This window comes from Festucalex cinctus, chromosome 20 (assembly GCF_051991245.1).
Source record: "Festucalex cinctus isolate MCC-2025b chromosome 20, RoL_Fcin_1.0, whole genome shotgun sequence".
NCBI classification, from domain to species: Eukaryota; Metazoa; Chordata; class Actinopteri; order Syngnathiformes; family Syngnathidae; genus Festucalex; species Festucalex cinctus.
This window is the reverse complement of record NC_135430.1, coordinates 11047845-11072088: the sequence shown is the minus strand read 5'-3', so window position 1 is coordinate 11072088 and position 24244 is coordinate 11047845. Positions and strand designations below refer to the sequence as shown.

The 24244-nt window shown below is 42.2% G+C and overlaps 1 protein-coding gene across 3 annotated transcripts; it reads right to left on the bottom strand.

Annotated features, from left to right (window-relative positions):
• Positions 1 to 456: 456 nt before the first annotated feature.
• pde7a (phosphodiesterase 7A) lies at positions 457 to 23964 on the bottom strand. Of its 3 annotated transcripts, none has more exons than XM_077509304.1 (12): positions 22941 to 23964; positions 11861 to 11921; positions 6999 to 7088; positions 6372 to 6538; positions 5167 to 5230; positions 4766 to 4962; positions 4547 to 4678; positions 3547 to 3638; positions 3327 to 3471; positions 3088 to 3184; positions 2912 to 2992; positions 457 to 1776 (listed from the first exon to the last, which is right to left on the bottom strand). In XM_077509304.1, exons 1-12 carry the CDS (start codon positions 23076 to 23078, stop codon positions 1547 to 1549), a joined length of 1494 nt encoding a protein of 497 aa, XP_077365430.1. In that variant the 5' UTR covers positions 23079 to 23964; the 3' UTR covers positions 457 to 1546. The 3 variants fall into 3 exon arrangements, with proteins under 3 accessions (XP_077365430.1, XP_077365431.1, XP_077365432.1); XM_077509305.1 differs by having other exon boundaries at positions 6999 to 7085; XM_077509306.1 differs by lacking the exon at positions 6999 to 7088.
• Positions 23965 to 24244: the final 280 nt, after the last annotated feature.

The window sequence follows — 24244 nt, the reverse complement described above, 5'->3', positions numbered from 1 at the left end:
TGACATCCCTTATTGGTATATCATTGGGAAAAAACTGATCCAGTATTTTACAATAAATTTCATTAAATAAGCAAAGTTGAAATATTACAAGAAAATCAAAATATTGTAAAAATAGTTAAGTCAAAAAGTTTTAAGTTTTTTTATTTTTTTATTTTTTTTTTTTAGCCATAAAGTCACATTAAAAGAAGTCTATTTTACAAGTCATGCTAAAAATATTCCAACTTGTCTTTGTAAATTTACTGCTAGAAAATTTTTCATTGTAGTTCTATACAAAACTTTTTTTTAAAGTTTTTTGCTGCATTTTTTGAAAATAAAATTCAACTAGGCTACAGTTGCAATTTTAGAAAAATAAAGTCAAGCTGTTCCCATGGAAAACAATTATAAATCATGGGCTCAATTTGACAATAGCGCAAAAAAAAAAAAAAAAAAATCTATATGCAAATAAATGTGTCCACATTTTAGTACACAAGAAGTTTTCATTTTATTCTTCCAAAACAACTGCAATGGGCATGTATCAAAAAGTGGAAAAAGAGCATGAAAAGCCTTTACAAAAAGAAAAAAACTCCAGTCTTGCCCCTCCCTCCCCTTTTCCCGACAAAGCAAAAATGGCTGTCTCAACAGAATTGTAAACAGTTTGCCCAAAAAACAAAACAAAACAACAGTCTTCCAGCACTTTTTCAACAGCGAAGGGGCGGGGGAAACAAACACCTGCGATCTTCACGGGAGGGTTTCACACCGCGGAATGTGGTCGTCAACTTCGTCGTCATGGCGAGTTTGGTCACTTAGCTTGTCGCTTGTGCATAGTCGTAAGGCATTTGTCTGTACAGCTTGTGTGTGTGTGAGAGTGACTTTGTGATTTTGTGTGGCCCTTTAAGACAGAGGATCATCATCATCCTCCGTTTTCTTCTATGACAACCCTGAGAGACTCAGAGCGGAAGAGTTCAATGTGAATGTGTATGGCTTTAGCTGCTTTGTGCTTCCAAAAAAAAAAAAAAAAAGAAGTGTGCGACTGTGTGAGCGAGTGCATGTGTATGGCTTCAACTGCTTTGCTTCCAAAGAGTGTGCGTGAGAGTGAATGAGTATGGCTTCAACTGTGTTATTGAAAAAAAAAAAAAAAAAAATGTGTGTACAAGCGGCTTGAGCTGATTTGTGCTTCCAATTACGTGAGTGTGCGTATGAAGTGGAAAGAAGAAGTAGTAAACAGTCTGGGTTGGTCGAGAGGCAGCAAACGACTGGGCTTGTCACTTTTTGAGGAAGAATCAATACAAACGTGACCCACGCACGCGTACTCTGGCTGTGAATACTTGTCATCAAATGGCACTTCAAATGTCATCTGGAGTGACAAATAAATAAAAAAAAAAAAAGGGAAATTACAGCAGGCGCCAAATGAGGTGTCTACGTATTGCTCTACGTCCAAAACGATTCATATTAAATAAATTAAATAAAATCAGTGGTTTAGCGAGAGGAAAAAAAAAAAATCAAACCTAATGGGATCAAGGCGCTCCCCCCCAGTGTGCGTGCGCGCGCGGGTGTGTGTGTGTGTGTGTCAAGAGGCGTCGGGATACTCCCCTTCCCTGAGGTTCGTCTTTGGAGAGGATTGCGCTAGTGGTGGTGGTGTTGGCGGAGGCGGAGGCGGGTCTGGGCTCGGGCTTTGTTCTCGGCTGCCCCAGCTGGCCTTGTTGAGGCCCATGTGGCCCAGCATGGTCTGGGACAGACGCGTGTCCGAGAAGCGAGACCACTCGGCGAACAGGGGCTCCGCCACGTACGTCATGAAGCCTGACAAACACAAAAACACTTGAGCATATAAATGCCGATTTAAAAATAAATAAAGTAAAAAATTATATATATATATATATATATATATATATATATATATATATATATATATATATATATATATATATATATATATATATATATATATACACACACACTTTTTTTTTTTTTTTTTTTAAGTGAATACAAACATTCAGAAAATTAAGAAATGTGAAAAATTAAGACATGGCACTAGGTTGTCAGACTAAACGTGAGGATAAAAGACCTAATTTACGTAAATGTTTAAAAAATAAATAAAATACTTTTTTTTTTATCAAAACAAGACTAAATGTGAGGACAAAAGTTCTAATTTATGCAAATGTTAAAAAAAAAAAAGTTATCAAAACAAGACCAAATGTGAGGAAAAAAGTTCTAATTTACATTAAAAAAAAAATTTTATGTATCAAAAAACAAGACTAAATTTGAGGAAAAAAGTTCTAATTTATGCAAATGTTAAAAAAAAAAAGTTATCAAAACAAGACCAAATGTGAGGAAAAAAGTCCTAATTTATGCAAATGTTAAAAAAAAAAGTTATCAAAACAAGACCAAATGTGAGGATAAAAGTTCTGATTTATGCAAATGTAAAAAAAAAAAAAAAAGTTTTATCAAAACAAGATACAACAATTTTTGAGGAAAAAAAAAAATCATAATTTGTCACTAAATTTTATGACAAGGTAGACCAAATTTTAGACTCAAGCAATAATTTTACAGTTTTAAAAAAAAATCCTAATTTTCAAAATTTTAGGATTAAAAAAAAAGTTGCAATATTACCAGAATAAAATTGTCACTTTTACGACAATAGTTATAATTTTACAATCATGAAACCGTAATTTTATTTTATTTTTTAAAGGTAGTTGTAATGTTCCAACAATGTGAGAAAAAAATAAAAATAAAAATACTATATATATAAAAATAAAAAAAATGTCCCAACTTTAAATGTAAAAAAAAGAAAAAAAGTTTTGTGTTTTCTGAAAATATTCAAAAATGACTTGAGCAAGTAATTACACTATTACCCTAATAAAACAAAACAAAACTATACATGACATTTAGAATTGTGATGAATCAGCGTGGGTGTACCTAATGAAGTGGCCCTCACCTATTTGAATGTTGCCCACTGTGTTATTGGCTCTGTCACAAAGTGGGCTGACTTCCAGTTTGTGCTTCTTCTCAACGTCACCTGCATGAGGAATATTTATCGGAAAACTGTGAAGGAGCAAAACAAAAACGGAGGCATGGCAAGGTTGTTCATGTCAACGTGAAACGCGTGTCGACCTTGTTGGAAGAACTCCTCGGTGACTTTGTCACTCCACTGCTTGCTCAGCTCCCACGGCCGGCACGGGTTACAGATGTCGGCGCACTTCAGAGCCATCTGCCACGGACAACCATAAAACAAGGCTCATCAATTTAGGAGAATTAAATGAAAGTATCATGGAAAAAAAGTATGAATAAAAAAAAGCTTAATAAGTGAAGAAATGTGACTTTATTGTGGTAAGAGGAAGGAAGTAGCGCACCTGTAGCACAAAGTGTCTGTGGCTGGCGTTACTCAAGCACAGGTTGCTCTGGTCCAAGTGCAGACGGAACCGGGACAGGTAGTCGTTCTGCCGGCTGATGTCCGTGGCCAGGATCAACGAGCCCAGATCCCGCTCCAGGCTCAAGCTGAGGGAACGTGCGTCAATTAAAAATTGCAAAACAGGTGAAGACGATGATGTCGTCGTCACACTGTGAGCAAACCTGTCTTCGGCGGGCAGGTGGGAGAAGAGGCCCGTCTCTCTCAGCAGACCCACGGCAGACTTCCAGTGGTGATTCTCCAGAACTGAGGTATTCTGTGGACAACGAAGGGTCAAATTACAGGAACTAAAAAACAGAAAATGACAAGCTATTTGGAAAAAAAAGTTGTCATTTTAAAAGAAAAAAAATACATATTTCATAGAATCAAAAGCAAAAATATTGAGTGCAAATAAACATTTAATTAAAAGGCTGAATTTGTTGTTGTTTTTTGGGTTTTTTTTTAAATTAGCATGGAGACAAAAAACAAACAGGAGAAAAATACGAAAGAAAAGTCGCAACATAATTTTTATTTTATTTTACCAGACTAAAGAAAAAGGAAAAATTCGTAATTTGAGAAAGTCCTAAAATGTAACAAAATAAAAATTTTCATAACCTTACAACAATAAATTGTAATTTGTCCTAAAAAAAAAAAAAAATGAAAAAGTTCCAACAGAGAAAAAAAATGTAGCAATACAAGCAAAGTCAAAGAAATTGTAACTTACATTATGTCCTAAAAGAGAAAGAATAAAGTTGTAACTATACAAAAATTCGCATTGCATGAAGCAAATGTAATTTGGTGTTATTTACTGGAATAATTTCTAACACTGCAAGAAGAAAAGTCAATATTACGAAAATAATATATTTACCTTACAAAACAAAACAAAATAAACTAAAAGTAAAAACTCCAAACAATTGCAAAAAATAAATAATAATAATAATAATAATAATAATAATAAATCTGAAACCCGCAACACTGACTACCCAAAAAAAAACAAAACAAAAAAAAAAAACTTAAGCCGTAAATTAAATTGGGGCCATAAAAAAAAAAATACAAATTAAAAATTACATTAAAAACTAAAAGAATGTTTAATATTTCTATGTTTATGGCTACCTCTTTACGTCATTTGAGGGTAGCTAGACAGTGCAATGATGAAAAATCATGAAATCTGTGACGGCACGTCACCTTGTAGAGTGAAGCCAGATAGTGGTCAGTCTTGATGAGGAAGGGCTGGTTGACTCCAGGGTGGTCCAGGTCGTGAGTGGCGGCGGCCAGTAGGCCAAGCAAGATGTCGTACGACGTCAGAGACTTGGAGAGCTGCGTTCGACAGAAGCACGTTAATGTTAAGATGGCAAACATTCTGACGCCGCTGCAATACACGGCACTAAGTGCCGCGCGACTCACCGCGGGCTCCCGCAGGTAGCAGTACATGGCCTGCGTGACGTCGGCGGCGTGCACGGCGTTGTGGTAAGGGTTGTGGGCGTGATAGTCCTCCTGCACCAGGACCAGGAAGCGCCACAGCCGAACCACGTCCAGACGGAACAGCTCCACCAGGCCGTACTGGTCCAGCAGGTGGAACGTCAGCGTGATCAGGCTGTTTCCTACAAGGATGGTTTGAGGGTGATGAAATTTCAACAAGTGCTTGTCAGTGATGCTGTATGACATTACAAAAATAAAATACATTCATGGTTGATTTCATGTTTAACTGCAACTTGGGCTTCCAGAATAATTGCCAAGTGATGCACCAGGCAACCTGTAGATGGCGCCACTGGGATATACATGAATCCTGTGACGTTCATACATACCGTTGGTCAACCTGTCGAAGAGGAAAATGTCAAAATTCCAGTTGCCCACTTTCTCCAGCATGCACTGCAAAACAAGAGAACACTTTGACCATTAGGATGCAAAGATTATTTACAGTAAATATGGCAAGTGGTCACTCCTTAGACGTGTCGATCTGGATGTGGCGGGAAGATTCCTCATTGTGTCGGTTTACGGCCTGTTGCTGTGTGTCTGCCATGTTTAATGTGGCAGATTCTGCCCCGTAAACTAACGCAAGTAAATCAGCTTCCCAAATATGCAAACACGTACTAATCAGGAAATAGATGGACATCAAAAACAACCAATTATGTTTACCCTTTACAGCTCTTCTAAAACTATCTTCATGTAACACCGCTACTGTGATGACAAATACAGAAATAACATTTCCTGTCTGTCTCTTGAAAGAAAAAAAAGAAAAAAAGACCCTAAAAATTAGATGTGACATACGAGTTGTAATAAAGAGCACTAACGTTTGCAAAAGTCAGACAATTCATAATTTACTATTTGTTTATGGCGTTAACCACAAAGTCAGCAAATTCTGTTGGCTGTTTGTGACATCGCCAAACAGCAAATGAAATCTGTATTTTCACCCACAGTACTTTGACACATCCAACATGGCAGTGAGGTAAATGTATGATTTGTCTCTCAATGAGGCATCTAGCTTTGCTCAGGAAGAGCCTAAAGCGCACGCTAACCCTTCGCATGTGAACTTAATTTCATTAAGGATGTCCACTTTTTCTCTCTGGGCCAATTAATTTGAGACCAAAACAATACCTAACAATTGATCAAGAGAACTTTGGACCAATTAATCGGAGTTGTATAATTTTCATTACTAAACAAAATAAGAGTCATGTGCATATGAGGTGCAGTTATTGTTGTCGTCCACTTGGGGTCGCTTTGAGCCAGATATTTTGCATTGATGTTTTTCCCCTAATCAAACCATCCATCCATTTTCTTAATCCCTTGCTCCTCTCATAAGGGTCGCGTGGGGTGCTGGAGCCCATCCCAGCCGGTCTCGGGCAGTAGGCGGGGTACACCCTGAACTGGTTGCCAGCCAATCGCAGCCCTAATCAAACTATTGGGAGTTATTTGATGAATCATTTCATCCCTCGCCTTGACTTTTTTTTTTCTTTTTTTTTTTTAAGATCCTCGTGTCTGTGTACGTGTCACTCGTGCGGGCCGTTCTTACGCGGGCCTGTCCAGTGTAGTCCTCGTCGAGGATGGGGAGCGGGATCTGCTGGGCGACCCCCCGCAGCAGGCGGGACGAATGCAGGTACCTCTGGAGGCTGAGCAGTCGGCGCACCCTTCTCTCGGGGGCCGAGCCCACCGCCGCTTCCGACTCGCCGCCCAGGCGCGCTGCAAACGCACACACACACACACACACACAAGTGATGGTTAACAATAAGTTAAGAGTCGACGAACTGTTGCCGTTTTTTGAAGCGCAAGCTCGTCACATGACTTCCGCACTCGGCTCGGTGCTGATGAAGCCGCCCACCAGTAAGCCTTTTTGTCTGGCCTCGCACGGCAGACCTGCTTTGTCAGTGCTCTCGCGCGCACGCACACACATTTTCTTTCACACACACAAAAGCAGCATGATTGAATAAACCGCGACTGCAAGCTGGAAACACAGCAGCGTGAGGCACACAAACACGCACAAATGAGTCTGTGTTGTGATGTCATTGAAAAGGTGTTGATTTTGGGAGGGATGGGGGGGGGACGACACACACATGCACACACATAACTTTGGGTTTATGTGAGGCAGTGTGTGACGAGGAGGGAGAGGCGGCGGTCGCGGCGCAGGCCAAATCGTACTCACTGTGAAGGTTTCGGAAGTCGATGCACAGGTACGGATGGGAGCTTCGTCGTTCCGGTTCAAATCCAACCTGACTTCTTACTCTCACATCTCCTGGAAGAAATTTGCACTTATTTCCTCAAGGCTCATGCAACTGCAGCACAAATGTATGTGTAGTGCATATGGGTGAGAGTTGTTCATTCATTAATGTCAATTATTTGTGCATAAAGACGTGGTGCGGGGCTTTGTAATGAGCCACAAAGATGGGTCAATGGATGAAGTGTAGAGGACCTCCACATTTTTATTTGTATACAAGTGAAAAATACTAAATGAGGAAAATGGCGGCATCGTATTTATCATAGTTAAGAAAAGCCAATGGAAATGAAATATAAAAAAATTATATTGAGAAAAAAAAAAAGTTCAAACTTTTACGCGAAAAAGTAAAAGAAATGGAGCACAAAGTTTTTCGAAGTGGCAATTTTTTTTATTTTTATTTTTTTTAGAGCTGTCAAACAATTACATCTTATAATTCTGATTAATCACTTAATTAAAAAGGTTTTTTCAAATCAACATTTTTTGCCCACCAAATTTAAAGAGCACGTTATGCTTTGTTTTGTTTTTTGACAAAAAATGACCCTAATAGTCTGACATGAACAAATATTCTGACTCGTATGCAAATATTTATTAAATGCTTTACTCTTCATGCATGTAGTTCTGTTTATTGCTCAAACACAACCTGTGCTACCTTTAACATAACCATCCGCTGTCAGCTAAACGATCCTCTGCGGTCAAAATTAGTAGTGTGATTAATCTGCATGAAAGGGATACTTTACTTATTTAGCCATTTTTGGCAGTCAAACATGAATATTTTGCCTATAATAAATTTGATATGTTCATTATTTTTCATGTACAATTAGTACCTTTAAAAAGTAATTTTTTTACTTGCTGTCGACTGATGATGACATCACAAGGGCTTAGGTAACCAATCACAGCTCAGCTTGTGAATGTCACATGACCAAACCTAGAAAACAGGCAAGCTGTAATTGGTTACCTGAGCCCTTGTGATGTCATCATCAGTCGACAGCAAGTTAAAAAAAAAAAAAAAAAAAAAAAGACTTTTTAAAGGTACTAATTGTACATGAAAAATAATGAAAGTATCAAATTAATTACAAAATAAAGACAAAATATTAACTTTTGATTGCTATAATTGGCTAAACAAGAGAGGTAGCCCTTTAATACATGATTAATGCAATAATTTTTTGTGATCAAGTAATTAGTTCACACTTCCCCCTTTGACGGCACTAAATGTAGCAAATTACAAAATGGGACATGAAATATTTAATAATTATTTATATATATTTTTTAACTGCAGAAAAGAAAAACGAGGCATCTATTCAATTTGGAGCAGTTATTTTATCAAATGGTCAACAGTTGATTATTTAAGGCATGACGAGTCTATGACAAATCTTGTTTGGCAGAGGAAGATGACTTGCGAACATTGGCGAGGATATGGTTTATGTGTCAGGAGATGGGCTGTCATTTTAATCCAATTGTTTGAGTTATCCAGTTCATCATATTAACCTCACTTCTTGGCTCCCACGTTAGCCATAAAACAAGAAGGCGCAAATTCCCCTTAGGAAAGACACCACGACCACTCAGTCGTGTTCCAATTAAGAAAATAAACCCTCTTAAAGCCGGCGCTGGAAAGCGGTTAGGGGCTCGGTTGTGGCGAGAATGAGAACCCACCATTGTGGCGCATGAGGAGGAACGAGCCAAAGACAGAATGTGTATCATGTTGAAAATGTGCAAACCACACACAAACACAGAAAAAGAGGGACATACAAGGAGCTGGGGCATGCAATGTCATCACAACACAGAACCTGTGAAGGTGATACTCAGCCTATCTTTTGGAATCGGCTGTGCTTCATAACATTAGAGCAGCCGGCGGTGCCGAATCATTTAACACATTGGACCTCACTGATCCATTTTCATGGGGCTGGCAGTGAATGAGTTACAACAGTACAACAGTGTAGTGCGTGTTTCCAGCATGGCACTTCTAATTGCATTAAAATTCTCACTCACACCAACACACACGCACGCACACATACAAAAAAACTATTTAAAAAAAAAAAAAAAAAAAAAAAAAAAAAAAAAGGCTCAAAAACCCGTACCTGAAAAGACACAAAAGGTCATTTTGGTTTAATGCGGCCATTTACACACTTTCAGTGCATTAAGTCTTCCATTTGGTCAACATTGCATTACAGTTTCATTTTGCAACATGAAATTTGTTCGGCATGTCTATCAATTCTAGATACAAAAAATAGTCGGCCATTTTAGGGTCAACGTTTCAAAGATTTTTTGGGGGGGCAATGGGCCAGCCACTTGATTTGCAAGTACATGTCGAGTTGAGCAACAAAAAAAATTAAACCACAAATACATCAATGGTGACGAGCTTCCTTGGCGCCCCCTACAGGCAAATTCTGCGTGATTTCGACACTCGACAATATCGCTGAAGGCAGTCATCAAGAAGCAATGCGTGTCTAATCCGCGGCATCGCACGTGCACATCATAAATCAAAACGATTCATACGGCCCGAGGCGACGGATTCATGCGTGCGTGAATCCGTCCGCATGTGGTCGGGCACGTGCGCGTACTTGACGTGATTAGTGCACGTTTTGAGAGTCACGGGGTCCACATCAACCCCCGACGCCACCCCCACATGCACAGCTGCAGTGCGTTAAGGGAGGGGGCTTGGATGTAGGTCATGTCATTCTCAGTGATGGCGGGATGACACTGGGCTGTGTGAGCGTGCGGTGAATACAACCCATCCACAGTGTGCCAGTGACGTAGGGGAGAAATCGCCGTTGTACTCAGCCGAGTGAAAAGATTAAAAAGAAAAAAAAAGGGGGGGAGCTAAAGCGCATTTAGTCAGCTCAAACAAAAACATACAGCAACTGTTGACTCACAACAACAACTGGAAGCCGTTCAGGCTTCTGTGCATTTCTTCTCTTCAGCAGTCCACATCAGATTTCCTCTAAATGACGCCGTCCACTTAATCCAAATAAATGCTTCCCTTCCCTCCCTGCACCACTAGCTAACAGATGGAACCATTTGAACTCAGTTTCGAACCAAAACTGCAACTTCGAATCGCCCATCTGCCACCGTTTGGTGAATTCCCGAGCTGAAATTTGTCAAACGCATGAAAAGGCTGACTCAAATCAAAATGTCCGACTTCCTGCTCATTTTCAAGCACGGGTTCTTTGTTGTTGACTGGTAAAACTTTGCGGGCCTCTTTTCAAGGATTTTGGCTGAAAATGCCTGGTTAAAATGGGCAACTTCCTTTTTAATTTCAGGCAATGAACCATGTCCACCCAATTTCTTGTTCATCAGATAAACTGGTTAGTGGGGAGGGGGGGGGGGGTCATTTTTTTCCCCTCACATTGTCGGCCTCTTAACATGGCTGCATCACACCAAAATGGCCAACTTCCTGTTTAATTTCAAGCATTGTTGCTTGACACTTTGACACATCCTGTTATAATAGGCATGTCCAACAAATTTCATGTCAATCAAGCGCGGAGGATTCTTTTTTTTTCGTAATGTCACTACCTCCACCAAGGCAATACAAGCTTGATTAACATCAAAAAAACATTTTTTGATAGATGTAAACACTAATCAGATCATTAGCACTAGCAAGCCAGAACTCATTTTGTCTTAGTACAGTGGTACCTCTACTTACGAAATTAATTGGTTCTGGAAGAAAGTTCTTAAGTAGAAAATTTTGTAAGTAGAGACTCATTTTCCATGTAAATGCCCTAATCCGTTCCAAGCCTCCCAAAATTCAGACATAAATGTTTTATAAAGCATAAAAATGCATCAAAACATGTAACAAATACATGTTCCAATTAGATTATTGCACAATAAATGAGTTGTGCGTAATGTAAAAAAAACAAAGAATAGAATAAAGAATAAAAATGATGGTCATTTACCTTTTTAACTGCTGTCCTCATCGTTTTTTGCTCTCTTTTGTTCATGTTGTCTCTCACAAGTGTTTTTTTGCCTGGTGTTTTGTAAAGAACTGATCCAAAGATTTTGTTTTTTCTTTTTTTAAACAATCCTTCAAAAATGTCCAAGGCAAACATCATCTTAGTGAGCGATTGTCCGACTGGCGAACACTTTTTCTGGGTGATTCTTTTCAACAAATTCCGAAACTTCATGGAAACTTCAGGTACGGCGAGGCATCTTTTTCCAAAAAAAGGCCCGTCTCGTCGCAATTAAAGACTTACTGTGCCTTCATTAATCACCAATTGTTTGAATTTTTGCACAAATTCGTTGACCGTTAAGTTAATACATTTACGAAAAACTATCGGAACACCTCATTGGCCCAAGGGATGAATAACGAGGACGCAGCATAGACACCGATCTATTATCTCGGTATTATCTATATAGATACATACGGTAGAGGTTCCTCTTAGCCAATGGGATGCCAGAAAGATGCATAGACACACCGATCTATTACCTACGCTCATAGATACGGTAGACTCTACTGTATGTCAGAGGTTCCTCTTAGACAATGGGATGCCAGAAAGATGCTAGGTAATAGCCATAGCTGAAAGTATGTTGTGTTCGGTACTGTATTTTTACCTTTCGCATCTTGAAATTTCTTTTGTAACAAGAGACAATATTTTCCTGTTGAGGCGTTAAATTGAAAATTTCGTATGCAGAGACGTTCGTAAGTAGAGGTACCACTGTAGTAGAGAATCTCGTCATCCATTTTAATCCAGTTTGAAACCAGCTCAAAATATAAATACAATGTATACAAAATGGACATGATCATGCCCATTGACGTGTGTGAGAGACTTTAAAGTGTATGTCAAAGAAACACTTACCTAGCATACGAATGTATAGCGCCGTCTGGTCCGAGCTGTCGTAGGAGATGGCCCCGCGTCTCTGTGTAAACACATAAACAAGAGATAATCATTCAGGGTTGTAAAGTAACACTTTGTCAAGTTTAGAGCGCAATAACCGAGGCGGGTGGTGCAATGTTGCGACACTTCGCATTTCATCTTACCCAAGCTGGTGTGTCTGTGGGTGCGTGTGTCCATAAACACTGATAAACGCGTCGCAACGCCGTATCATCCTGCCGATACGGCGCTCACGCCTCTATTATCAATTGTGAGGCCAAACGTGAGGTGTGTGTCAGCTGTGTACACCCACACATACCACACACGTTTTTCTCTTTGGCTGTTTTTATGATACCACCACAGAAGGTGTTGACCACAAGGGAAAAGTAGGCAAGGTACACCCAAGACTGGTCACTAGCCAATCATAAGACACATGTACAAACACACATTCACAACAATGGACAATTTTGAGTCTTAGAGGTTACGATTCGAATACACGACTGCGAGGAGTCGAGGACTCTTATATTGTCTGTCAACGTGAGTTGACATTAGGGCTGGGCAATATATCGTTATCGTATTGTAATCGAGATAAGAAGATTCAAGATATTAATATCTAAATTAGGACAATATCAGTTACGTGTACTTGAGCCGTTGCACGTAAAGCGTCAAGCTAAGCATGCAGTATATACAGGACATAAGTATTGTGTTTTACAACTGTACTTTTGATGTTAATGAATGTTGTAATTGAATAGAAAAGCACTTTACAAATCCTTCTGGATTGATATTTTGCTTTTCCCTTAAAAAAAATGCTCAAATGCTCAGTTCTCACTGAACCTTTAGTAGTATTGTTATCGTATTGTTAGTGATATCTGGCAAAAATAGAGATATAAAATTTTGTCCATATCGCACAGTCCTAGTTGACGTTAGTTAGTAATAAAACTTGAAAGGTAAAGCTATTTTTTCATCCCTTCCGACCACCAAACACGAAATCTCAACTGGGATTGGCAATCGGTTGAAGTCTCTTTTTGAAGAACTGTTCACTATAGTTGCATGACAAAGTGGTTAATGTCCTTGCGTGCGTATGACATTTAAGAACACTAAATGTTTTATGAGCCTGGAACAGACATGTTCAACGTTGCATCACAACATAATGGTGTTGGCCAAAGAGTCTATTCTTTTGGGTACTTTCCTCCGAGTTTCTGTTCCCTTTCACAGCCTTGCTCGTGTCACAGCTGAAAGAACAGACGTTTTCTTTTCGCTCCGAGTCGGCGTGCTCCTGTTGACCTCGTCACAGGAACGCGCCGCCCGACATGGACGGCTGCTGAGTCGCATGTGCGGCGTGGCTCGGCGTGCCTCAGCGGGGGAGCAGCTGAGTCACGAGCGCACTTGTAGCAAGACGTAACTGTGGCGAGCGAGCGTGTGTTTGCTCTGTCAACACACACCTGCTGCGGGGATTCTGCACTAGCTCGTTTCTGTGCTCTCAACACCGTCCAAGGCCGACTCTGCGCCTTCCGAGGCTAGAGTTTCCCATTCCACAAAAAGCCCGCATTACTGGATGTCCACCTCGCCGGCGCTTTGGCCGTTTGGCTGATGATTGAGTTTAAGGGTCAGGTTTCGAAAAGCCCCATTCACATTTACAACCCGTCACTAGTGGCTGATTGTCGTCAAAAGTACCGACAGTACCAGGCTACCGTACGTTTTCAATGTGTTTAAAAAGTGTGCAAAACTATTCAAAAATGTTAATGGTCTCTCTGTTTTCACCTCTGGTAGGTCTGGTCGTGATAAACGGGCGTTTACTCTAGCGGAAAGCCAATTTTGTGGAAAAACTGCTTTGTTTTGGGCCTTTATAACCCGTGTTTTCATGGTCCAAAAGCTAACAATTTTAAACGTTAACATTTGACAATGGGTCTCAAAAGAGCGGACGTTTTATGAAAAGGACAGCACTTGCCGCTACAGCCACAAATCATACTTCCTGTATGTGGGTCCAAAAAAAAAAAATTCTTTGCTTTGCTTTGCATTTTCACTGTCGGAACTTCATCCATTTCAAAACAAAAGTAACCGTAAACTGGTAAAAACGGTGTTGTTTCAGATATGCGCTTGCATGTTCTGCAGCATGAAACTGATGACATTTCAAAACAAGTTTTTGAAAGGGATAACACTGCTACCAGACAACTTCTGGTTGTAGCGGTTGGTAGTGGTTGAAATCGTAACACCACTTGAAAACGGGTCTCATCCTTCCCACTGGACATCTGTTCATGTGCAATCCAAAGTAAGTGGATGTAAGGTAAATTCTTTAAAAAAAAATGCATTGTATTGATACTGTGTCATAGCGTTTTAACCTGAAAATGCTAACATTTGTAACCAACTCTCAATGGGTGTAAATTTTTGAAAAGGAAAGTGTCACTTCTGGACACTAGTTTTTCACATACATAAAACTAAAAGTGACTTCATGCGAGCACAACCATGTGTCCGTCTAGACCTGGGGTAACATTTAACAGTTACTACCAACACAAACACACTTGGCTTGTACGCTTATTACCTCATGTCTTGAGGATTACCGAAAGTCTCTTTCTCACACACACACACACACACACACCGACCGGACAGTGTGCGTGTCCTCTGAGGTCATACCGCCAGTCAATACAAAGCTAATATTTCACCAGCGAGCAAACAGCTCGACGCAGGGTTGGGTCATCTGCAAAAAAGCTGTATTTTAGTGTTAACAAGCCGCAGTGTTTACACACCGCACTGGCCCCCGGTGTGAACCATATAGATTGTGTCCAAGCATGCGCTGACAACACTGTGTGTGTTTATCTGATTGATTTTTATTTTTTATTTTTTTTGGTTCACAGTTGTCACGATACACACATAAATGAACAGACCACAGGTCAAATTTTGGCCACATCATAAACAACGAGGATACTATTTTACACGCTTCGTTGTTTTCTGCACATCGAGCACAGACTGTTGTGTGTTTTGAAGTCACGTGGGCATTTGGCTCAGTGCGTATTTTGAAAGGCAGGTATGCAAAACAATGCGCATCAATGCACTGTTGTTTGGACAAGGCGGTACTGTGGCCATACTTAAATCGTGGTAAAACAAAGGTGTGGCCCCACTGAGGTACGGACTTAACTATCTGGGATGTCATCGAAACATGCAGCTTGGGTGTGAGAAACTCAAAAGTGATAACTTATATGGCTGGTTAAACATGGGCTATTTACACAACTGGTAAATACTACAATAACATGACTGGTGAATATGAAACGTACAAAGTGGTTCAGTATCAGTGGAGCTGAAAAGAGTCCTTGGTGGATTCTGGATTGGTTAACCAATAATGCAAATGGCCAAAAGAAGTCTTGTGCTGTCACGGTATTCAAGTATTGCACTGCGACTGTATGTGTGAGGCTCGCGTGCCTTTCACTTTGTTTGGCGTCAATACCATTTGCCCTACAGCCTCTGGCGTGGAACGAGGCGGGATTAAAATTTCTCCCCATCTGCCGGGCCAATGACCTCCTTTCACTTGGAGAGGGAATGAAGGTGGGGGGGAGGTCCAGGGGATCGAAGGGAAAAGATAATTCGCCGGACTACACTGGAATGAGGTCAGTATAAATATCACCACGCCCGACGCTAATCGATTAGATGACGACATTTTATAAGGACAAGCAAGCCTCCCTTCCTTCCGTGGAGCATACCCTTTGCTTTGAACAATCATTTTCTGGTTCTCTTGGTTGAACGTGTTAAAAGTTTTCAACGGTTTTATGTGAAAGTGTTTGTTTTTATTGTAAACCTTCCACGATGTTAACATACACTTCTTGTGACTGGTTTTTGGGGGTAATAAGCATTCACTCACAACGTGATTGTTCCCCCACATTTCAAGAAGACACAGATATGCTTTTTGTGAAAATACTCCAAGGATAAAGAATTACAGCCCAGCTGCTAACCCCGCCTCCTTCTACGGCGGCATCAACACAGGACAGAGTTTTCGCAACAAGCTGACAGATCGGCCTAACCACACGAGGAAGTAGTCAAGCTAACGTTGTGTACCGACTGGTCATAGCAAAAATTGTTTTATCAACATCTTTTAGCGTGTGCTCTACATTTGTTGAACACCTGGCGTTGCAGACAGATGGTCTATGCTTGCAGCAGTCTTGAGAACAGACTAATCTCTCCGTATCGTTTGCAGTGCACTCCTAACATAATAAGCGTGTCCATTGTCCCATGCAATTCCATGAAAACCTCATTTAATAGTGGCTCTGTTTCTTATCTCGGCTCAGTCCCTCCGCCTGGGGTTGCGATACTCGGGTTTCTGAGGTGACGGTTGTGGGGGTCAGGGTCACGTGATGTACAAACCTCTGACTGCGTATGTCGCCCGGGGGCTTCTCGTTTAGCAAATGTCTGGCTGCTACAATTTAACTGAGGGTAACATTATCCCAGAGACTTGAACTAAAACAACCCCACCCACCGCACTGGAGTTAAACTCTCTCAGGTGGTTCTGTTTAAAAATAATACAATATGAGTTACCGATAAGGATCTTTGAATTTTATGCTACACAAGCATGGCAAATTACTACCAGATCTGCCAGACAAGCTTAACTAGATCTTCCATTCAATCGGAAGCAGATCCGGATAAAATTTGATTTGATGCTACTGCATACACCGGAAGATATGAGATACACAGCATGGTGAGCAAGTGGTTGACATGTCCACCTCACAGTTCTCGAGTTAGGGGCTCGAATCTCAGCTGCAGCCTTCCTCACACATTTCAGGAACATGCATCTTACCGGTAAATTCGTTGAGGACTCTAGATTGTACAGTATATAGGTGTTAATCTGAGAGTGATTGGTTGATTGGTTGCAGTCACAACCTGTTGTTCAACAAGAACTAACAGTCACACCTCTGCAAAATTTAAAGTCTTCCCATAGCCTGAGAAGTACCTGAAGGAAACCCAAGTAGGCTATGAGGCAGACGTGCTAACCACGAACTGTTGCCAGAACGCCAACTTATGGTTGGTGTATTACAAAATGGAGGCCAGCGAGTTAGATGGGAAACATAAGCTCTTTTGACAGAGGCCAATATCAGCAAGCGGCAAGATTAACGAGTTGCACCACAACCAGAACCGCTTCGTGGCCTTTACAAATAAACTTCCTGTCATCACAACATTGCAACACAATGCCTTCTGATGCCCTTTCAGTGCCAGCCGACCGTTACGCTGCCTGTTGAGGAATTATCACACTTCCTTCAAGAGGACAGGTGCTTCTCAGTGAGTCAACAACAGAACAAGACAGCGGTTATTCCTTTGACGTATACTGAAAGCAGCAAAGTGGTTGAAGTCACTTTCATAAGCAGAAGGCTTACGACCTCTTGCAGCACATTCCAGTAACTCGGTGCTAAGCCTCAACCGAGGGTAGATTCGGACTAGGCCAGTGTGTGTGCATGTAACACCAAAAAAAAAAAAAAAAAAACCCTGGCTGGAATCTACTTGTTGCGTGAGTGTTTTACGAGATCGACTCGCTCAGTTTGAGAGACTGCTGCCGGCTGGAGAGGAGCTGAATTGGTCCCGGTGCTCGAGATAAGGAGCGACCTATCTGCAACCTTTTTTTTTTCCCCCAACATAGGGCCATAAACTGCCTTTTATGTGGCGCTTTTACCAGCAGTTTATGAAGGCACCCTGGTTAAGTCTGGGGGAAGGGGAACCAACTACTCTGCAAAGGAATTTCATTCATTTCAAACAATCATCTCCAAGCTCTAATTGCTTCCCTTGGTCAACTTTGTCTTAGTCTCCAAAAGGAGGCCCAGCAACTATTTGGGGGTTAAATCCACAAAGAAAAAAAAACGTAAATAAATATGATCGTGTCAGTCACATCGGTGTTGATACGTGGAGGGGCCTTCTCATGGCCGACTGCGTTCGACAGCACGGCACAAAAACAGAACGGTCATGTGATAAGAGGGGGGCCCCTCGCAGAGGAAAACACAACAAGAAAGAAGGCCAGTGTCTTGCGTCCAAATGAAGGCAGGATGCGAGGGCTCACTCCCGTTTGTTTACCAAATACTACACGTTCCTGCTTGGTGACAAACAGGGCCGCAGACTGCGGGACCGTCCGGGGAATTTTCACAGAAAGCCTCCAGTCGGCAGTGAGGGGGTTAAAAAAAAAAAAAAAAAAAAAAAAAAAAAAAAAAAAAGCCTTTGAGGCTTGTGAAACACTTGGCTCCTTCAGCATTCTTACCACATCCTGAACCGACGTCAATGCGAAGGCCCTGCGCAGACACACACGGCCTTATCGCTGCAGTTTAAATCAACAAAGTATCTTCCCCCTCCCCCCACACAGTGACGGCTTATCATATACACGCACAGAAACGTCCATAGTTTGGCTGTGGAGTGAGCGGCGCTATCTGCGGCTCCTACGCACGAGCTTATCACTCGGTGTGTCTAAACATCTCTGATGAGGTGGAGTCCGTTTTGGGCCAGGGACCAGCCCCATCTGATGATGATGTCGGTGAATGGTGATGACGACGATTTGGCTGGCTACGATACGGCAGATAGCCGAAGGGCGTTTTCGCGGTCCAATCAACTGACCTCCATTATCTTCCCAATGCCACGTGACTTCCATGTCATTATTATCTGTTCATTGATCTCTCTCTATCTGGCTGTGTCAGAAGTTAACACTGCTCCCCTGCTATATCGCAGTTCACAGAAGGAGAAAGTCCCCAAACTAATAGTTTGCAAGAGTAGTAATCGCGCTCACATAATACAGAATGTACACAAAAAAAAAAACAAAAAAACAAAGAGTAAAGCTGTACTCTATTTGTACTGTATGTGTTAAGGGTACAGCTGTTTGAAGATTTGTAATTACAGTATTACCTATATTGCTGGTGTGGCCGTAAACATATAAACTTGTTGAGACATTTTTGTTTGGTAGTGTGCCATGAGATTTTCAAATTATGTGGCTTGGCTCAGGGGCCGTGAAACACTGAGCTGCAGAAATGGACTACCACAACACACAGACGGCTCAAAGCATTTTGAGTAATGTCAGCACACTATTTCGGTAGCTGATGCAGCTATTGGCTTCCCGCCTACACCGCGCCCGGTGGTGGAAACACAGGCCAGGTCGGGGTTTAGCGTTCCGTGTCGTACCACGGGCGTGCTGAACTCGACTGCGACACTTGGCATACTAAACAGGGCTTTTGTGTTTTCTGGAAGCCAAACTATGAAAAGGAAGCCACATGGCGGTGAGATCGCGGCTATGTGGAACCCGCAAGGATACGAAGGCAGTAAAATTATCCGCTAAAATCTATGAATGTGTGAGATGGGAAGCGCGTAACTCCTTGCGGCACACTTCTGGTCCTTTTATTTCAGTCTTCATTCCAGAAAATGACCAGCAGAACTTTAGTCATCAAAGCAAGACCTTCAGCAATAACGGATAAACGAGGCCTTTTGTGATGCTGCTCCTCCTCCGCTGCATTTTTCCTTACAAACCGTTGCAAGCATTCCCACAGAGCGACATATTTACTCGCGTCTTTAACCCGCCTTGGCCCTGTGTTTACAAGAGGGATTGTCGTCATCAGCGGAGGCAGGGATAAGAAGAAGGTGGTGGCGAAGAGAGTAGGAAACAGAGAGCTTGTGTGTGAGCGGAACAAACTAGCCAAAAGAGAGAAGAAGAAAAAAAAAAAAAAAAAAAAAAAGACTGAAGAGAGTCTCGGGCCATCTGCGAGTCTGGCAGCGGGCCAAACCACTGCCCACAGTGCCGAGACACATGCCTGACAGTCCTGGTTATACCATGCCAGACCAGCCCCACTTCCGCAAACAGACCTGCGCGACCGCATGTAAAAACGCACAGTACCTGCAAGAGTACAGTACATACACACCTCTCGCAGTTGTAAATATGAGATGGATGGGACGTTGGATTTTGTGGACGCGTAACTGCTTTGCGACAAAGGCTAATTGCTGAGAGTCTTTGTTTTAAACTCGACAACAAGTGCACCACACTGATTTGGAATGGTAAACATTGATCTGTTTCACGACAGCGTAACCTGCCATTGGAGTTGGTAGACCAACATAAAGGTAAACAAAAAATGTCAAGTTAACACAAACCGGTACAGTTCAGTTCCCCGAGGTTTGGTTCGGATCTGGCTTACATCGAGGACCTTTTGCAAACGGACACGCTCCGACCAGACATGTTTTCGCTGAGTAGTAAAGTGCAGTTCAGCTCAGTTTGCCGGTGCATGGTTCCAAGTTTGAAACCCTTATCTGGCTTGCTTTCCCATCACCAGGTGAGAAAGGAGCCAAAAAATGCCCCGTTTCTACTAAGTGGTAACACTTTGACTAGGGATAGACCAATTATCGGCCGCGCAGATTATCAGTGCCGATATTCAGCATTTGACGGCTTCTTGGTTCTGTCACAGTTGCATATCCCGCCCTCAAACACAATGCCGCTCTGTGATTGGTGGTGGTTCGGGTCGGTGGAAATCAACAGGCTCGGTAAAAGACGTATTCTCGGGAGCTTGTGAACTCACAAATACCGCAAGAATTCATCTCGCAGTGCAAGTTTAGGAACTCTCTGAACCTTCTGTTTTTGTTTGAAATTAAAACTAAGATACGTAAAATTTTAATATTTCAGGACAATCGCGTATTAGGGCCACAAATATATATAATTTTTTGTTAGAGTTGGTGTAATATTCCGAGTTAAAAAAAAAAAAAAAACTCCCCAATTTGAGACATTACAAAGTGGCAAATTTGCGAGAAAAACTTACAAAGGTGTGACATTAGAAAGTAGCAAATTTGCGAGAAAAACAAAAAACACGTAAATATAAATAAACTTGCAGAATATCTAATCATATAAGTGAACTAAACTGCCTGGTGCAAATGATACGTGTGAATGAATTATTTTAGTTCACTTTAACTTTCAACAGATTCTAACCTTACAACAGTTCTCCTGATAGACATGCCAGGCCAAGCCAGTTCCTCCGAATTATCAAGGGGCCCAACAACAGTGCGGTCCATTGATAGTCTGGAAAATAGACTTAAAGAACGCCCCCTGTGACAGTGGCTAGCTTCAAAGCTTCAAAGCAGACACACATGGCTGCGTATGTTGGGCAGGGTCGTGCACAAAGCGTAGGGAGAAGAGGGTGCTCCAGGGGTCAGGGAGTGACTTCATGCTTCGTAAATATGTCCAACAGCAAAACGCACCACTAGCAGGAGAGTCGGCTCTTGAGTAAGCGAAGACAAGTGAGCCGAACTGTGAAAAAGAAACCACTGAAAGAACTATAAACATTGGCCTGTAACTACTCTTGCATTTGAAGCATTTTATGGACCTAGCATATTTCAGGAGCCCCCAAACACAACCAGCCTCCTGACCCCCAGATAGCCCCAAACAGACGTTTCACTGACGAACATGGAATTTGGTGGACAAGTCAACCAATAAAATTACAGAACACACAAAAAAAAAAAGTCTGAATGACTCAAGTGTCCAAAATTGTACAGGGAGTCTTTGACAAATGGCTTTTATTGACTATGCCATTGAATGTGGGCAGAGCATGGTGAAAGTTTGATGACCATTTGGAAGATTAGCTATTAAAAAGTTTCACAAATCAATGTAAAATTCAGTAGACATGTCTATTGTCTAGTACACAAAGATACATGACTCAAGGACCCTTCACTGACATTGAAAAAGTCAGACATTTTTGTTTGAGCTGAATTCCTTTGATCAAATCCTCTACTGGATGAGCTCCAAATCATAACCAGGTGTCATAGACTGACATGGGAGACTAAATTATGGAGCACTTTTTGCCTACACCACTGTTCACACAACAACAAAAATAAAAAATAAATAAATAAAGATCGAGGGGTTGCTTTTATTTTTTCTGGCCTATCAGAGGCAGATATCCACGAGTGACAAAGCAGGATGTTCAAGCGTGACTTATGTTGTTTCTACCAATGTGTCAAAGGGATGTTGACATAAATAATAGTGCAAGTGATGTTGGCGTGTTCCCATTTATAAATGTAACAAAATGGCAAACGAGGCCATTATCGACAACTACCATGCACATGTGTGTGTGTGTGTGTGTGTGTGTGTGTGGGGGGGGGGGGGGGGGTTGGGGGCAGGAGTGTGGTCAAAAAGTCACAAAAAAAAGATAAGACAAATGTGAGAGCCTCGCAGGTGTTTTTTTGGGGGGGGGGGTTTGGGGCCGAGACACCCAACAACCACCTGCAAGATTCCTATGGACTTATCTGGTAAATGCAGCTTTTTAAGGCCTCAGGAATGAGGGCCAACAATGAACAAAAAAGAAGGCGGAGCTACACAAGTAGAAAGAGTTTATTTACCTGTGATAGCTTTGGAATCAGGGGAGCCCTGAAAAAGGAGGAGTTGGATGCCATTTTCAAGGCCTTGTGAATGAGCTTAATCATTTGGGGGGTGGCTGCACAATGAGTGAAGAGTGCTGGCTGCACATTCAGTGAAAAAAGAAACATGATTACCTGTGTAGGCTATCAGGGATTTAGGATCCCCGAACAATTTTAATTAAAGCGGTTCATAAGGCCACTGGAATGGGTGCATCCATTTGGGGGGTGGCTACACAATGAGTGGAAGAGTGTTGGGCTGCAGAATGAGTGGGAAAAAAAATGTATTAACCTATGACACCTGTCCGGGATCTGAAAAGCAAAGAGGCAGATGCTACTTTTTAAGGTAAAGTATACGGAATGAGAGCAACCGTTTTGGGGGTGGCTACACAATGAGTGCAAAGTGTGAGGCTACACAATGAGTGGGGAAAAAGAGCCTTTTCGCCTGCTACAACTATTTGGTATCGAGGAGAGTTGGGAGCTTATTTGTGACACCTCTAAAATTAACCTACAGAAAAAAAATGGAAGGGTGGCTACACACTGAGCAGAACGGAGTGCAAGGCTATACAATGAGTCTAAAAGAGCATGTTTACCTGACAACTGTCTGAAGAGCTGTCTGGATGCTGCTGTCTTTTTAAGGCCTTGGAAATGAGTGCAGCCATTTGGGGGTTGGCTACACAATGAGTGAAAAGAAGTGTGTGGCTACACAATGAGTAGAAAAGCTGGGTGTTACCTGTGAAAGCTGTCTGGGATCTGGGGCCCCAAAGAGCGAAGAACTCGAGCTGAAACTGATGGCTCCCCTGCGGCTCAGGACGTGCTTGGGAACCGGCCTGTCCAGAGGCAACACCGGTAGCTGATAGCATACTTCCATTGAATAGTCAGGGAGATAACAAAGAAATACTTAGAAAATGTAGCAACAAAAAAATGTCAATATCACGATCTGTTATCCAAGTTTAAAGTGTTTCTGTTCATTGTGGGCCACTCTGGCACAACTTGCAGATGGCGGGGGAACACCGTTTGAGCTCCTTTGGTGTCATTGTGATGCCAATAAAGGCATGAATTACAAACAAAACCTCAAGGAGATCCTTTCCTCCTCGTTCTGCTCAAATCCAGGCCTGAGGACCCAACAGACAACGAGACCTTCTTGTCATTTTCGGGGTCTTTATGTAGAAGCTTCCTCATTTTTTTTTCGTCCCCCCCGTTTTCCTCCGCCCGCCTCAAAACAGAAACGAACGTCTTCTGCTTTTCGGGCTTCGCATGTTCACGAACAACCAAAAAAAAAAAAAAATGGAGCTTCGACGTCTCACGTCGACATATCGCCGCCGAGAGGTGAGCCCAACTCCGGGGGATGGGAGCTCGACAAGCCGCCGCGGCGTGGTGTTGCTGGTTGTTGGGAGGAGGGGAGGGGGTCTTCTTCTCTTCCCCCCCACGCCTCACTCGCTTTTGCCTGGTTCCGCACGGGTTCAACACGTCGCTGGCTCCTTTTTTACCACAAAAGTGGCAGCCAGCCTCGAAGAAGAGGAAGGGGGGTAACCCCGACGTTCTCGTCCCTAGCTCGTCCGCCGCGCTCCCGGTGGCTTGTCAAGACACATCATGGCCGCGGATACATAAAAATAAGCTCGCTTTTAAATAAAAATAACAAGGAGGGGAAAAAAACAGGTTTTCTCGCGCTGTACGCTCAAAAAAAACGACATTAGCGGTCGCCCGGCTGCCGTTTCCTCAAAGAGCGACACCACCTGCCAGAGATGGTGCTGTTGTGGGGGAGCCACACACACGCACATACACAAAAGGGGAAACTATAAAACGCCTTCGATTTGCACAAGACCAATAGGAGAGCGGCGTCAGTTGTAAGCGCCGCGCCGATTGGTTGCGTCTTCCCCTGCGGAATGAATGACGCGTTCCCATTGGATGTGTTCCCGAGCCCTTATTCCGAGTGGTGATTTTCTCAAGGGTATTCCTCCACACGACGGGGCTTGCCCTGCAGCGGTCTCCACAAACACGCACACACGCGCGCACACGCATCATTGCCTGTGATTA